The sequence below is a fragment of the Epinephelus fuscoguttatus genome, linkage group LG10, assembly GCF_011397635.1.
Source record: "Epinephelus fuscoguttatus linkage group LG10, E.fuscoguttatus.final_Chr_v1".
NCBI classification, from domain to species: domain Eukaryota; kingdom Metazoa; phylum Chordata; class Actinopteri; order Perciformes; family Serranidae; genus Epinephelus; species Epinephelus fuscoguttatus.
In genome coordinates, this window is record NC_064761.1 from 38660588 (window position 1) to 38677721 (window position 17134).

At 43.0% G+C, this 17134-nt stretch overlaps 1 protein-coding gene across 3 annotated transcripts in view; it reads right to left on the reverse strand.

Moving 5' to 3' along the window:
* herc2 (HECT and RLD domain containing E3 ubiquitin protein ligase 2) overlaps positions 1–17134 on the reverse strand; it is a 57316-nt gene that overhangs the window by 33436 nt on the left and 6746 nt on the right. For 2 of the 3 annotated variants that reach the window (XM_049587135.1, XM_049587134.1), the window contains exons 5-31: positions 14267–14495; positions 13163–13263; positions 10527–10668; positions 10328–10432; positions 10042–10213; positions 8934–9107; positions 8375–8563; positions 8083–8234; positions 7636–7793; positions 7423–7536; positions 7065–7316; positions 6520–6713; positions 6231–6431; positions 5816–6044; positions 5603–5727; positions 4693–4871; positions 4420–4604; positions 4147–4302; positions 3565–3750; positions 3270–3446; positions 3040–3143; positions 2628–2778; positions 2317–2531; positions 2072–2204; positions 879–1006; positions 400–595; positions 174–307 (exon numbers count right to left, since the gene is read on the reverse strand). In XM_049587135.1, coding sequence (XP_049443092.1) covers positions 174–307; positions 400–595; positions 879–1006; positions 2072–2204; positions 2317–2531; positions 2628–2778; positions 3040–3143; positions 3270–3446; positions 3565–3750; positions 4147–4302; positions 4420–4604; positions 4693–4871; positions 5603–5727; positions 5816–6044; positions 6231–6431; positions 6520–6713; positions 7065–7316; positions 7423–7536; positions 7636–7793; positions 8083–8234; positions 8375–8563; positions 8934–9107; positions 10042–10213; positions 10328–10432; positions 10527–10668; positions 13163–13263; positions 14267–14495 — 4481 coding nt within the window. The remainder of the gene's footprint in view (positions 1–173; positions 308–399; positions 596–878; positions 1007–2071; positions 2205–2316; positions 2532–2627; positions 2779–3039; positions 3144–3269; positions 3447–3564; positions 3751–4146; positions 4303–4419; positions 4605–4692; positions 4872–5602; positions 5728–5815; positions 6045–6230; positions 6432–6519; positions 6714–7064; positions 7317–7422; positions 7537–7635; positions 7794–8082; positions 8235–8374; positions 8564–8933; positions 9108–10041; positions 10214–10327; positions 10433–10526; positions 10669–13162; positions 13264–14266; positions 14496–17134) is intronic. The other variant, XM_049587136.1, reaches the window with a different exon arrangement.

Sequence of the window (17134 nt, forward strand, 5' to 3'; positions counted from 1 at the left end):
ATATCAGTCTGCAGCCCCATGAGGCCTGGTGTATATTTATTTTGTCAAAACAGGCCATCAGACCATTAGGAAGATAGCTTTAAGATCATAAAACAAAAAATGATTAAAGAAGCCTCTAAGGTACTTGTCCATGTTGCTGTAAATGTTCCAATAATTAAGCCTCATTAAAGTACCTTGGTTGTCTTGCTAGTGGGTGATTTCCTGTCAGCAGGCGTGGGGCTGATGTGGACATTAAGTTCCTCTTCATTGGTCCCTTCATTCTCCAGCTTTGGCTCTTCTATGTCAGCAGACTCTGACTTCTTAGGCACTGAAATATAAAACACATTTAAATTCAGAAACAGGCTGCATGTGAAGAAAATAAAACCCTGTTACTGTGTTGTAGGTTTTGGAATATCCCACCTCTTTTTTTCCTGCGGTCCCTGATGAGTTTCTGGGTGATCCTCCTCCAGCGGGGCTGAGAGCTCAGCAGCTTCAGTTTGGACACTATAGACAGGTCGTTACTTACAGCTGGACGCAGCTCATTAAACAGGAAGCGCAGACGCTCGATGACAGGGGCACAGACCTCCTTGTAAGAGCGACCTTGTTCCTGATGGGTCTGAAATAAGTGGGAAAAGCAAACACATCATTAAAAGCCCCATTCTTTTTCATTTCTTCAAATTATTCTTTGCAAGTCCTGCTAATAAAGTGCATATATTGTTAACTAAAGGGCCATGTGCCTTGTCCATATAAAGTGCATTAATCCAAGCCCACTGTGAATTATTTAAAAGGCAAAACAGTCACTGTCACAAATAATCTGCAGCGAGGAATTAATACAAGCTCTTGTGTTTTGTCTTTATGCCTTCCTACAACAGTCCACAAGCTACAAGCAGTAATCATACCTTGATTAAGGAACACTTCGCCTGATAGACCATGCGGCACACGTCAATCACAGATTTAGGGAGGGACCTCTGTTTCCCCTGGTCCACACCCAAGGCACATTGACTGACAAGTGAAAGAGCAATGTGACCTGTGACAGAAAGACATTTTACAATAAATTGCTGTACAAGTGCAAATTAATTTGCATGAGAAGACAAAGTGTTGGGCAGGTCGTTTCAACTTCAGTACTTGGCCTAATTGCTTTATCACCTCACAACACACCAGTATGTTTCATTTAAATTAAAAAAAAAAAAATATACACCTTTGGTCACAGCCAGAAACTGTAAAAACAGAAATTAGTGTCAGATTTTCACATTTCTGGCAGTCTTTGAATGCATCATATGTGATAACCACCTCCATCAGTAAACATACCCAAAGCTAAGCTTAAAATAAAGTAGTGTTATTCATCAAAACAGCTTTTTATTCTAAATGTCTTCTTTAAAATTTCTCCATACTGGGGCTTAGTGGATAGAGCAGGCATCCCATGTACAAGGCTGTTGCCGCAGCGGCCCGGGTTCGACATCAGCCTGTGGCCCTTTGCTGCATGTCATTCCCTCTCTCTCTCCCCCTTTCACACTTGACTGTCCTATCAATTAAGGGCAAAAATGCACTAAAAAATATCTTTTAAAAAATTCTCCATACAATAAACCATTTGCACTAAAAAAATCTGTAAAAAAACACTAAATTCTATACTCCTTAGCACAACTGGGAAGCCATGAATAACTCAGGTGAGACCAACAGTTGTGTGACAAAAAAATCACTGAAACTTCGACTGAACTGCAGGCTCTGGGCCAACTCCTCCCATGTGCCCGTTCACAGAGAGAAGTTGTGAACAGAGGTTATAAAATTGTTTGCAATGTAGCAAAATAAATCTTTTGAAAATATGTTGTGTCAAGTGTAAATATACAATAAGAGTAACTGCTCATGGAGAAGTCTGACACACAGGCCCTTAGCTTTCTGAAAATGTGGCCCCCGAACAAAACAGTAGAATAGCCCTAATGTTTGAGAATGTGGAAGTGCAGAAATGAAAGGTTTCAATGCATCTTCGCATTACTCATAACAACAATTTAAAAAAAAAAAATCAATGGCAATGTGAGCCAAAATAAGCTCTTAATTCCTCGTCAAACAGCCTGTCTGAGACCAGTTGCTAGGTTACCGAGGTCTTGATGTTTGAGCAGGCAGCAGAGCAGCAGGCGGCCAACTTCCTCCACAGGGTGTTCCGGGGGGAAGGTGATGGGTGTAATAAGATGGTACTGCTTACAGCAACGCTCTATTTGGCATAGGAAGTCCTGTAATAAAACAACAGAAACAAAAGATGAAAGCATGACTGCATTATTCAGCTTCACGGATGCTGTGTAGCTGTGCTGTTTGGTTTTGAGTCACTGTTGCTGCTGCCTGTACCTTCACAGTGTGGTCCTGAGTGTTGTTGTCAGCAATAGCCTGCAGGAAAGGCTGTGCGTGGTCACTGAGGGTTATTCTTCGGGAGTAGAGTTTGGCCTTGTCTGGAGTGGTTGTACCCAGGGAGCTGCAGTGGTCTTCATCCTTCTCTTCATTGTAGTTATAGTGGATCTGACTGGTCTGCAGACCCCCTGAAAATATGGAGGACTGGAGCCATTCTGTTCAAAGAGAGGGAAAAAAATGCTGTTAAGAAAAGTTTGGGAAAGACACATTTTGATTTTCAAACCAAGCTGCTTAAAAATCATTGAACCCACTGGCACATTCAATCTCCATGGCAGACAGCGGGGTGCTCTTGGCCAGGTAGGAGGCATGGAGACCCAGCAGCAGCCCCAGGTTCCTCTCTGTGTCGATGAGCGGGGAGGAGAGACTGCTGAGGTCTGGAGTGGTGACTGTCTCCTGGTTAGGCTGTAAATGATAAACACAAAACTTTAAAAAACACTACACTTTTTTGATCAAAGATGTTACGCAAAACCTCAAACTGGGAAAACTCAAGATTCTCTTTACAAGGTTCCACTGATATGTTTCCGAACACTTGGCAACCCTTCATTGATTATGTAGAGGTCAGTCAATAACTCTTGGCTACAATAACTAGTTTATGCCTAATGTGAGATGTGTATAAAATATAAATAAATAAATTTAGAAAATGTGTATTGAAACCATTTTTACCTCCATATACTGTCCGACACAGAAGGCCTGCATTGACTCTCTGGTGTCCTCAAACTGCAGAGCAGCTTCCAAAGCAACCACTGGGTCCTCTCCTGCAAACTGGGCTGTAAAAGAAGAGATTAGGTTACAACAAGGACTAAAATGAAACTGCATCTTTCTGAAGGAAAAAAAAAGTTAAAATTTATTCTAATTGTGTCCCATCTCCCCAAAAAAATATTTTCTAACCTTACCTAGGATACTGTTTCCTGTTAGCGACTGAGACTGAGCCTGAAAGTCCTTGATGTCATAAACCTTTCCATCTATGACTGTCCAGAAACCACCATCTTTGTTGTGGTTCTCCAGGTCAGCTTTGCGAATGAGGGAGACCTCCTCGTTGTTCTTGGAACTTTGTCCTGTGAAGAAGGATCCTGCCACAGCAGAAAAAAAGCTAGTTACATTCGTAACCTCCTCCTAGTCTTAACCTCAAATTCAGGGGTTCATATAATTTCACAGCAGTGACATTGTAAGACACAAATTAGGTCATACCCATGATGCCTGGCCAAGCCAGATCCTCATTATCGTCCCTCTCATGTCCTGGAGCCAGGTGGTTAAAACGGTCAAGGTGCTCCAGGAGCCCAGCCAGGAGAGGGATTGAGCCAGTCTCCTGCATGACACCTGCGTCATCGGTGAGGAGGAGCACAATGGACACCACCAACTCAGGCAGCAGCACTCCTATCAAAGGAAGAAACGGCAAGGCATCCATCACTTTCTCACAAGTTCCTCAAAAGTCCTTTATCTAATTTTAATTAATTTTATTCTATGCTACTTTATGTTATTTATTTACTCATTTACATTTTTATCTGAATAGAACATTCCCTAACACAGGACTCACCAAAAAAACAAAAATAAAAATAAAATAAACAGATGAGTATATTAATATATAAAACAAAAATAAAAATAAATAAATAAATAAATAAATAAATAATACCCTAAAAATATAAAGAAATAATTTTTAAAAATAAAATAAAATTTAAAAATACATAAACTACAAAACAGACATTTACAAAAGGGGGGTGCAGGCAGATGATGCTGCACATAAACACTCAAACTTTATGAGAGAGGGTTTACCCGTTAGATCTCCTTCAATGACACGAGAGACTTCAGCAAAGTGGCGGCGACCAGTAGAGGCAATACTTGTTGCAACTGGGAGGATGTCTCCGATGTGAGTACACAGCAGGGCAATGTACTTTTTCAACAGTGATCCAACACCCAGAAGCTCAGGATCTGCATTAACGACAGAGAGATCAAATATTCCCCACCTAGAGCTCATTTTGATACTTGATAGATTTCTCTTATCTTGATCACTGGAGAAAAATATTTGGCTTGAAAGACTTGACTTACTGTATCCATTGACATTATCTGTGCCATTGACACCCAGGTAAAGTTTGCTAACTAGCAGCCTCTGGAAGCGCAGCAGCAGGTCCAGAGACGCAGAGCGTTCCTTGCTGACATGCTCTGCCTCTAAATAGTTGGAGATGCGCCGAGCAACATCCTTCAGCCTCGCGATGGTCTGGGAGGCGATGTTCCTGCAGAGATCAAATGTGTGAATGTGCTAGCAGGCAGCAAGGGGTCAATCTATATAGATGCACCATGGTTAAGGCAACGAGCAGATACCTCAACAGCTGCTGAACAAGCTGCACCAGAGGCAGGCTTTGCTTCCCCGCTGACTCGTAGATGCCCGTGTTGATGAGGTCTTTGTCCAGCGTGGTGCGACAGCGGTGCATTGTGGAAGCGTTGGCCTCCTGCTCGTCAATCTCCTTCTCTTTCTGAGCCTCTTTCTTGGCTTCGATGTCCTGTCATGAAAAAAATTATAAAGTGATTCCTGTGTCCGGTGAGAGGCTTATTTCAGGAGTTCAAGGATGTGCATGCTGGAGATTTTAACAATTAATGTCTTATATTTTGTATCAGTTGTAGGACTCCAATAGGACAGCAAGTGTGTCTAAAAATTCATCAGTCCCAAATTCTGCCTGAGACTTTGGCATTTAGCAGAGCTCAAGGAGTACAGCTGCCATTAACCCAGAGCTTAGGGACAGTAAATCATAAGAGATTTAATGAAAACTGAATTCAAGGTGATTCTCGGTCTGAAGACATTTTTAACTAAATCATACTACTATATTCACTGCGTCCATTATTTGTGATGCTATGTGTATGTGCAAATTAAAGATTATATTTCAAAGTAGCTTGGTGGTGGGTGTCCAGACTTGGTACAGTTATAAGGCACTTGGAGCAGAGCGAAGAGGCAACTCTGCGTAGGAGTGTGCATTCAGTCACAGACATACTTATTGCTTTTGATAACATCAAGTTCACTCTGACTGGCTCGCACTCTCTCACATAGTGGTAAACATTTGGCTAGGCTGGCTCCAAACACCATGAAAAACACTCTATTTATTTTTTAAAATTCTAAATTTTATATTTTCATCAATTCCATCCTGTGTAGGAACCCTGTCATACAAACAGATGAACTGCTGCCATGAATACATTATGTGAGCAAAGAGGGTGATGACTCATGCATTAACACACTGACCTGTATCTCAGCAGTGATGGCTGCATTCAGTGCAGATTCCAACCCTCCATCAGCCATCAAGCTGCTCACTAACAGGTCAATCATGAAGCGACGACCAGGGCTCACACTCATCTCATTTCCAGATGCTGGGATAGAAAAATAATTAAAACCTTAGTCCAAACCATTTTTCACATTTAGTATCCATTAAGTGTTTAATCAGTGTTTTGCACGCACCAGCATTAGGCAGGAGTGAGGACAATGCCCTCGCCCTTTCCTCAGCAGTGGGCAGCAGCACTGACCAGCCACTCTGGAGAACTGCTTGGGCAGCTGCTTGTACAGTATTAAGCACTCCAGCATTGCTAGCTAGTACTACCACTGTTTGTTTGAGGTTATTGAGCAGCACGCTGCCAAGCCCCAGTCCCAGCTCCTCTGGATCCACCTGGTTACTGATGGCTGCATGGAGCTAAGGAGGGAGATTGTTAAGAGATGTACAGGATTATTACTATCAGCAGTCCATTAAGTGTAATGCTGCAATGCTAGAAATTATAAGGCACAGTTGTGTGTGCTAAACTAGACACGAGAGAAGGTGCCAAAACATATTGTTAAGCAAATCTAAACCTGCCATGAGCACAAATAAAAAAACACCTACCTGGAGCCTGAGCAGGTTGAGTGTGGCGACCACCATGCACTCCTTCTCCTGTGGGGGAGGCCAGTCGGAGCTGCCATCCATCCCCTCGCTGACCTGTCGCAGGAGCAGGTCCAGCTGCTCGAAGGTCATAGGGCAAACGTCCACCACAAAGGGCACGCGCTGCCCGACAGACCACTCTGAGCACGAGGACCAGGCAAAGCTCTGACGACACACAAACGCCAAGTGTTGAATGTTTTGGGTCTGTCATTATAAGCAGCATTATAAGCATTATAATACAGTTATGGATTACCTGTCCTGGGCCGCAGGAGATTCCCACTATGTGTTTGGAGTTGAGTCCTGGGAGTGCCTTAGGCTGCTTCTTGTTAGAAAAGAGTGTATCAAAGTGCTGTAGCTTATCATTGCTGCCCCAGCTGTGCACCTCTCCATCGTCAGTGAGGGCCAGGCAGTGTGTGGATCCCACAGCAACATCCACAACCTTCTTTCCTGTTTACAAACATAACAGAGAAAAAACAATCTTTGTGTTAGCGTTGGGGCGATTTCCGGCTTTGCTGCTCCAGCCAGTGTATGAGCTTAAACCGTGTTGATATTTTGCAAACCAGCTGAACCGGCATTTGTTATAATGACGCATTCCAGCAAATTAAAAAGTACCCTACATCAGCAGCCTGTGCCGACAGTGTGAAAGCACTATCGGACTTGTATGGTAAAATTTGCCATACCTGCTCTGTGCATTGATTGGCTTAATCTCAAACCGGTTTGAAATGTTTTACACCAGCCCAACCCTGGTTTGTATTCTAAAAGTTTCAGTTGTTTTTTTAATGATAATAGTCAACTCACCTTGTAGGCTGTCGAGTAACTTGGGGTAGCGAACATGCTCATCAGTGCCATGACCAAGACGTTGATTGTCTCCCTTTCCCCAGGTGTACACTTGGCCATCTTTGGTGAGGGCCACTGAGAACTGGCTGCCGCAGCACACCTTCACAATGTCCAAGTCCTGCAGTTTTTCCACAAGTTTGGGTGTCTTGCAGCCGTCACTGCCGCCTCGGCCCAGTTTGCCATAGTCTCCGTCCCCCCAGGACCACACCTGACCTGTGGAAACACACAGAGGTGGTAAAATTATAACACCAACACATGCTTGGTTGATGCTGATAGATTGTATGGTCAGAAGTCAAGCGAAAAAGACTTGTGTTCTTACCATTCTCTGTGACAGAAAGTGTTTGTGCGTCACCACTTCCACATGCCACATCCACCACCTTTAGTCCCTTCAGCGCTGTCACAAGCATGGGTGTGGTCTGGTCTTCACTGGAGCCTAGAGACCCAATGAGAAGGCAACTTTTAGATAAAAAACAGACAAAGATACTATTCAAGCTGAGGCTGTGTCTAGCAGGTCAATGCAGATGGAGCGTACCGTGACCCAAGCGACCGTAGTTCCCTCTGCCCCATGTATAGAGTTCACCATCAGCAGTAATAGCAGCGCTGTATGTGCTCCCACAAGCAACGTGTACCACATGCTTTCCTGCCTGTTTCCCATTGAAGGCTGCGATCATCGCAGGCTCTTCTAGATACCTAAAATAAAGCGAAAATGGAGATGTAACAGATTGAAACACTTTTCAGGAAACGTATTAATAGAATTTAAATCAATAATTTATGTCTCCTGCATTGCTACAGGCTTTTTTTTAATGAACTGTTAGCGATGTGTGCATGTAAAACATTACTACACTGTCCTAGATATGGCATATAATGTGATGTATTATTCAAGCATCTGTTTGATCAATAATTTATTTCTACTGAATTCTACAACTACAGTTATGTTGTGTTATGTTGTCTGAATGCCACCATTTCTCTGTGTGCTTACGTGGTGTCTCCATGTCCAAGGCGGCCTCCATCACCACAGCCCCATGAGAACACCTCCCCATTGGATGACAGGGCCAAGTAGTGCTGCCCATCAGGATGAGCTGCTAGCTTCACAATCTTTCTGGAGCTCAGACTGTGGATCAGCATCGGAGCCTGCAACAAAATAATTCAGAGACTCAATCTGCAGCAGAGAAGAAAACATCAGCTTCTTGCTTTTTGGTTTTTCAGAATAAAGCTAGTTCATTAGAGAGTACACGTTAATGAGCAGAAACCAGCTGAGCAACAGAACTGACCAGGGTTGTGCTCTTGTAGTTTTGGGTGTAAACAGCGCCAGTGCTGGACAGAATGAGGAAGCCCTTTTCTGAGCAGACGATCTGTGAGACTCCAAGGCTCGAAAGGGCTTTGCACTGAATGGGCCCATTAACATTGGCGTAACGCTTCCAGCCCAACAGGCCCCAGGCAATCACCTCCTGCAAGGTTCCCTTTAACAAAAAGAGACAGAGAGAAATGAAGTCAGTCACATGGTCACAGTTCATTTCTCCTTTAGCAAAACACATGACCATACAAAATACTGTGTGTAAAATTCATCTCAACCTTTCACTTTTGATTAACTGCTGTTTAAGGACTCGCACTTGCGTAAAGTCTGATGATAACCATATCTATCCATGCTTTGTTGTCACACCATATCATACAGTACAGTAAACAGGACTCAGTGCGCACACCCAAGATATAAAAGCACAAAGATGATACAACAGGCACATAACTCAAGCAATAATTGAGTGAAGGAGTAGCATCACTGACCTACAAAATTAGATAATCAATGATTCAGTTGATTAAGGAAAGAGTCACCACCTTGTGTGATGTGGGGGAGTTGCAGTGTGGAGGGCTGCAGGGAGCAGCCAAGCGGTCCAGGTGAGCCATGATCACCACAGCTGTTTGCCGGAGGTCAATAGCCAGGTCGTTATCCTGAGGCAAGGTCAGGTAGCGCAGGAAGCTCTCATTTGGACTCATTTGGGCTGTGAGGATCTGGAAACCATAGCAATCCACCACAAGGTACTTATTAGCTTGATTCTCAACAAGGAACAGGACAACAGTAGTACGTTAAGGGCCCAAACAGACAGAGACAGAGAAACAGACTACAAAACGTGACGTCTACCGAAGACTGCCTCGATCAGACAGAGTGCATTTACAGATTGTAGTCATAGTAGTCGTTATATTAACCACCATTTTACTGTAAAGTAAACTCACAGATCTGCGTGTTAAATCTGCATAAAAAAGGACATGCAGAGGACACCTGGGGACTGGACACAGGGAAATGGAGATCCATGTGGGCACATGAGACTCAAAGAGAGGAGAAATCATGGGGAGTACCACCAGCTGGTCCAGGAAATTTGCCTGGATGATGGTCTGTTCAAGGCTTATTTTAGGATAAGTCGGGGAAATTTTGACAATCTGCTGTAAATCATCAGGCCTGATTATGGTTGGTAAAATGTTAGGAGAAGGTTGAGTCTACAATTTGTTCAGATATGTTCTGCAGCTTGCCTTGTAGGGTGACAATGAAAGTGAGCTAGTGTTAGCTTCACATATAGCATGTACCCTACTGCCTTTTGTCATCACCACTACAGAAGGCCTCCCTCTCAATTATTCTGATTGGACAATGGTTACAACGCCAATGAGGTCAGGCTTTTTTCTGCTCTGGGTTTAAGTTTGCGAGGTGCATAGGGTGAAAAACCCAGGGTGCTGAGCAACACTAAAACACACTGTCTGATCAGGTGTTCCCTAGCAACTCACAAGTCATCAGACGTTCAATTGATAACGTTCTGTTTGAGAGCTTTCTTGTTCTCTAATTGTCCTGTCTTCAGGTGATATAAATAGAAAATGTGCTCCATTTCTGATAATCATTTGGTGTTTAACTGCTTCTGAGGTGCACAGATGTCAGTTCCAGAGAGAAAATTTTCACCTCAGCTTCCTCTTCAGGAATGGGCTCCTCTTTGCTGCTGTGTATGTTCTGAAAGCGCTGCAGGAGGGGCAGCAGAGGGGCGCTTGTTCCCTGGGTGGAGCGCTCATTGTCCATCTCTCTGGTGCCACTTTCCCACAGGCGCAGCAGCAGCAGAACAGCAGACAGCAACTGACTGGAAAGACACAATGGCACAAAGACAAAGTGAGCAATTAAGACAGCAGTGCATTTCAACTGCAGTCGTCTATCAGCATAGGCAAATGAGCAGGGATTAAGAGTATCTGGTTACCTGAGAGTGCCCCTCTGCACAGCCAGCTCCAGCAGGATGGCCAGGGCTAAGTGCTGGTCCTGAAGAGGAATGTTGCCCTTGGTGCTGGCACTTCCATGTACGTCACTGGTCCCAAAAGAAAAAGATATGCGAATCACCAAAGGCTAGCCAACATATCTTACAATACACAGAATTACTGACTGATCTGTAAATAACAAACCTGAGGAACTTGGTGGCCCTTTCAACAACTTCGAGCCACACAGATGACACCGTTCCCTCATCAAACAGTGTGGCCTCTGGAAGGGCACGCAAAGCATCCAGAGACTCCTGGAGAAGCTCACTGCAAAGATCTGCATCATCTCCTGTAAAACAAACATCCTATGTTTTACTTTCGACACAGTGGTTAGATTACACTGCACAGAGGCTACTTATAAATATGGAATATAAAATCCCAAATTTGCCAGGCCCAGCATACTTTAGTTGATAATATATTCCCACATCTTCCTAAATCTAAAATGCAGTTTATGCACATACCCATATGGAACATTCCTTGCAAATTCACTTGAATCTGTAAAACAGACTCTTAGTAGACAGTATCATTCACTCTGTGTCCCGAGTGAATGCAAAGCAAATAAGCGCAGCAACAAAATCAGTTTGATCACGTTGCTTTTGGAATGTCCAAACAGGCCGAGGACGAGGCAGCACTGCACAGCTGCTGTTCAGAGCTGAAGTTCTGTTGGACTCCCTGTTTCTATTTATTCCTGCAACCTGTTTTGAAAGCACTGTAATGAACTAGAAATGTGTGATTTATGAAGTTTCAATGACACGATCAACATCAACATGAAACCACCTCATTTCATCACAAAAATTGAATAAGGTGGCAGCTGACCGGAGGGAGATCGCCAAGGAGATGGAAGTTTCTGATAAATAACCATCACTAATAACAACCTGCTTACGTTGGCTATACTGTATGTCATTTCCATAACTGTCACAGTATAAACTCACCAATCACTCACCAATCTTTTAAGTGGTTACGTCTCCAGTCTGATCTGGAGTGCACAGTTGATAGGTATGTGGTTTGTGTACGTGATGTAACAGTACTATAAATTAATTTTATGCTTGATAAAACAGATATTTGACCCAAGGTTTTCCCATTTGTCACATAAGGCTGTGCAATTAATCGTCTGGTAATCGTGATTACGATTTTGAGGTCAAACAATTTCAAAATTATTGAAATCGAGGGTAAACGATTTTTGGTCACGGACGCCTGGAGATGTTATTTTGTCTTCTACGGAAGCCGCGCATGCGCAATACAGCCCCCTCCCCTCCTCTCCTCTATTCACTACACGAGCCGGTCAAGTAGGTGAACTACTAGTAATGCGAGGGGCAGGTGATGGCGGGAGATTTCAAAAACAGCGTGCGGAAAATGGCAGAGGGACAGCAAGAGAGGTTGATCTGTGTGTGTGTGTGTGTGTGTGTGTGTGTGTGTGCGTGCGCGTGCGCGTGCTCATCAGGGGTTGAACTCCGCTGTGCAGAATACAGAGAGCAGAGGACAATTGTAAACGTGCGACCATGTAGAGACAAAAATGACATGCCACCATGTAAACAATATGTCATCACGTGCGCCACATAATAAAACCAAAATAATCGTGATTATGATTTTTTCCATAATCGAGCAGCCCTGCCGGGTCATGTGGACCAGCATCATCTATTTCTAAAGGAAACCCTGGTTCTGCAAAAGAGAAATGAGAGCTATTTCTATTTAACTTATTGGTTCTGAGATGCTTGATGAGTGTGGTCTCAACCTTGCATGCAACTACAGACTATAATCTTCAAGCATCAGAATAAATGGCCTCTGTCCTGGCTCTTGAAGCCTGAAAAACTCTAAAAGCTCTTTAATATCCAGGATTTGCACATGTGCTCAATTAGGTGGCGGGTGAAAGAAAACACTGTTACACTTATACTGTTCTGACAGTGTATTCCAGGAATACAGCTGGACTGAGGATGAGAGGCTTAACCGCCTGTGTGTCTGTGCGTGCGTGTGTGTGGCTCATGTTACAGGAAGGCTACAGAGACGAGGCCGGCTCTTTGTTCCCACCCAGTCCCTGTGGACAGGCAGCTCTCCACCTCGCATCAGTAAGCGTAACAAAAACAGCATCTCTACTTGCCAAGACAACCATGAAGGACTTTAAACACACACAGTCACTTTATTCTAAATATAATCACACTGTGTGATTGGTATACACTGAAATACAGGTTCATAAATTATGTATTACTTGCACAATCAAATAAAAATTCAACTCTATGGGTTTTTTTTTTGAGGTCATAGTCTACAGTGGTGTTGTATTGGACTACATTATACTTTAAAGACATCGGAGGGGACTTCATTATAAAATCATAGTTTAATACAACACAGCCCAACAGAACAGCACCATGAGCTACAAATTAAAACTAAAATGAAAATATATTTAACGCCTCTGTCACACATAGTGATAGTCCCTATTCATCTGCCCAAAATGGGGACTTTTCCCATTTCAGTGTTTCTGTTGATGCATGAAGATTCAGACCATGAAGCCATTTTTCATGCCAGCTGCACTCTCATCCCAAAGAAGCAGGAACATCACAAACAAGTCCCCCAGGCCCTAAACCTTTGCAGTCCTTTATTTAGCCAACATCACAAGCTAAGGCTAAACACATGGCATTGAGAAATAAGTTGGGTTGTTTACTATGAGCAGCTTGTTACATGGTGTTCAAGAACAGCGGTTGAGCAAAGCTCCATTACCATGACAGCAGCTATCACCACCACGACTAGGACACAACAAGTCTTCCCTGTCAGCATACCCCGAATGTTCTTACCTGACCTCCAGGCCCGACGCAGGAAAGCAAAGGCAAACGAGAGCGCTGCCCTGGAGCCAACTCTGGCCAAACCTTCAACTCCTTTACTGGCTGGACGAGGGCTGAAAAAAAATGCAGTGACGCCAATTATGTTCCGCCTTAAAATAAAATTTAAAAAAAAATGTACAGAGATTAACACAAGATGCATTTGTGTGTGTTTAAGAGCCCTCTGTGAGGAAAACACAGTGTGCACTCAAACAGCTGCAGGGTTTAACTCAAGGAAGCATGAAATTCTTTAAGTCATGTAAGTACATACCAGGAATAAACTGTGCTATATTCTGTACTTTCTAACTGTACAGGCCCAGTCTATAGTTTTACATAATACTTTATTAAACTGCCTTCCTAAATTATAATACAGTGTACCGACACAGCATTTGAGTTGTGGTGGAGCTTGGTGGAGCTAATAAAAAGGGACCTACGGTATTATGCTTTTCCTTATTTTCTATCATATATATAATGTTACAATGTTGGTTGTTCATATTAAATGTGGCCAGAGTTTTAAAAGATGAGGTAAAAGTAAAACCAGTAAGCAAAAACGAATGCTCTGTTTCCGAGGGTTTTTCTGGACATGCTTACGTCAGATTGTGACAGACTTCTTGATATGGTCAGCTGCTCTAGGCACACTATTGCAAGTGTTCACATTGGCTACACTGCTACATGTAGCTACATGCTAACATCAGGGAAATGTGTAATCTTGGTGGCCGATGTTGTTAATTTCTTCACGATTTCAGATCATATTCCTGCTGGAGCGTGCCCGGTTGTGAGGATTTTGGTTTAGAAGCATTTATTCACAGTAGAAAGTGCTCCTACACTCCCTTACAGACATTTCCCGGCTGCAATGATTGTGCAGAGAAGCTGAGATTATGCATGTATGAAGAAAAATGGATTCAGGGTTGGAGTGTGGCCCATGTTTATTCCAATAGAAAGTTGCTCAGTGCCAAAAAAAGCTTGATTTCCATAGGTAATTTAAAATCTCTGCTTTATTCTCATTGCTTTGAGGTGACAGCCCTGACAACCGAGCCGACATGCCAGCCCTCTACACTCCCTCGCTTCGTTATATTTTACCTCTTATTATCAGCAGCAGGCAGTGGTGGGCTGGGGGGCCCCTTCCAGCGGACCTTGTACTTCTCTTCCTCCTCCATCATGCTGTGGCTCAGAGAGATGAGGTAGCGCTCCAGGATGACCAGGCGCTGGCGCAGGCGCTGGGCAGACAGGGTGCTTTTGGCCATCTGAGCTGAGAGCTTCTGCTGGTCCTCAACCAGGACCAACAGACACTCCTTCAACTCGTTCTCATCTACACACACACACACACAAACACACACAAGGGAAGAGCAATGGAAATTACTTCTTGCAGCAAAAAACATGACCATTAAACTTTATTTTGAGTGCAAACAGAGCAATATTATTCAAAATACGAATAAGTTGCCACAGGGGTCAATCCTTGGCCCACTGCTGTTTACACTATAAGTAACATATTTCTTCCTAATTAATAGTTCATTGTCTATTTTCTTGCTGTTGATACAATTCTATATGCCCCAGGCTCCACCCCAGACCAGGCACTGATTAATCTTCAGCCTGCCTTTGATGCTTTTCGCTCATCACTCCTTAATCAGACTAGTTTTTAATGCAGAAAAGACCAAGTACATGGCATTCTGCACCTCCACTTGTGACTGTGACCTTCTTGCCATTAAAACTTTAAACAGCACCCACATTAATCTTGCCGAGTCATACAAATACTAAGAAACTTACCTTGACAGCAGACTGTCGTTTAAGATTCATATTCAACATTTCACTCAAACATTAAAAATCAAAGCAGATGCTTGTACTATGAAGCGGGATTTGGAGTTAGCGATGTAACTTCAGGGTCATTCTCAGAACCCATCGGCTGTATTCAGCATCTGACTTCCAGCAGACGGCGATACAGCCTCTGGGGGCAGACCCCCGATTTTTTGGCATTCCGGTTTGATCTGGGCGGAGGAGGCGAACTTCCGTTTCTGACTTCCGCTTATATATAAGTAAATATGCTGAACCATTGCGATGGATTCAGAGTTTGCAGTGACGCCAATTATGTTCCGCCTCGTTAGTTCACCGCACAGACCGTTTAACCTGGCAACAACTGCAGCCAGCTCAAACGTGATTGGTTAATATCACGCGGACTACAAACAGCCTACAACCCGAAACCAGGGCTCTTCCGCTCTTCTTCCGGAGGCAAGATCTCCGGGGTTTGCCTACAGACTGTACATTCACTGAGCCTTTATATAGAGACTACCTCAGGGTTAATGCAGGGTTTTCAGTACCAAGAAGCTGGTTCTCTTTTTACTGGGATAAATCACCATGGTAAATTATGCTGAACACCTAACCTGCTCCAAAGCAGGTTAACTTCAGAGTATTGGATCACAGCCTGTCAACACCCTGACATCTGACCAATCAGATCACTTAAGAGAAAAGTATCCATGGACGAACGTCTGGAGTCTCAGGTAGAAAAGAGTAAGCTATATATTGATATAGGTCAAATGAGTCATTTCATTGTTTCAGGGCTCCAGTGTTTCCCCTACCATTATATTAGGGGGATGCCATGCCCTCCAAGAGCACCCCCCGCCCCCCCTGGAAAGTCAAGTTAACATGATAAACAGGTATCTATCTATAGGAGATTCTGTAACTTTCTTTAAAAAATATTCAAAAAGTACACATGTATTTGGAAGTAACACATTGCAGCAAGTGATGAAACACTCCAGTTCCTTATTACACGGAAAGCACAGAGTCCTGTGACACTTGAGCTTAATATTTGTATCTTGACTGTTTTGCAATGACAAAAGGAAAATTCCCCATATTCAATATTTCCCCCACTGGCCATGATAACAAACAGCTCTTTGTTCTGATCTTATTGCAAGAAAAGGTTTTATTATGTGTCTATAGAGCAGCGCTGCAGGGAAGACGAGATGAGCCGAAATAGCAGGTCTGAAATCCACTTAAGCTTTATGTAAGCCCGACTGGCCTGAGGTTGTATGAGCCACACTACAGTCAGCTGTGCTCGGCTGTCAGGACAGTTATACGTCTCTCACTCAGACAAAGTCTCTAACTATCTATTATACATTACCCATGGCCAAAAAGTAACGTGCAAGAGAACTTCCAAATCCATGGGGGCTGATTTACTCTTTATAAAAGACCTAAACACCATCAAAACTACATTACCATAATCCCCAAAACACCAGACACAGGATTCTATTGTAACAATGCTAAAGGAACAGCTGCTTAAGGGGATGTAATGTGGTCAACAGTTTTTCAAAAGGAGGTACTTGATATGGTTAGCCAGATGACAAGAATGAAAATCCCTTCTTTGCCAAAGTAATGCACAAAGTGGCCGTATTACTAAAAACAGTGACCATTCACTAATAGACTTGTGCCTCTTACAAGCTAATAAAGTGATAGATACAGGACAAAAAATGTGGACAAACAAAGTATAAAATCAATACATTACAGAAAGTTGGTAATGATCAGTAATGCCAAAGACTGGGGTGGGTGTATGGAAGCAAATTAGAGACATAACAGTCTGAATTGTAACAGCCACTACATATTTAATATTGAAATTTACACACCACTGAATTCATGGCGTAGAAATATTTTACTTTAAAAAACATTCATCTAAATTTATTAGTCCTAAATTCACCTTTTTGAAATTGAAATGTGGAATTTCTTGAAAAGCTGAACTTGAATATTTTTTCGAAGTTTATAAACTCAGATTGAAAAAATATTCAGAATTAAAAAAAAACAAAACAACTAAGGTTGCTCAAATTAGGCTGGTAAAATTCAGATCCAAAAATACAACGTAAAATGTGACATGGCAACATCCAGACTACCCAGGACAGGGTAGGCAGTTGAGCCTAAATACAATGGAACCGACCTCTGGCCTATCAGAGTACAGCGTGTCAGTCA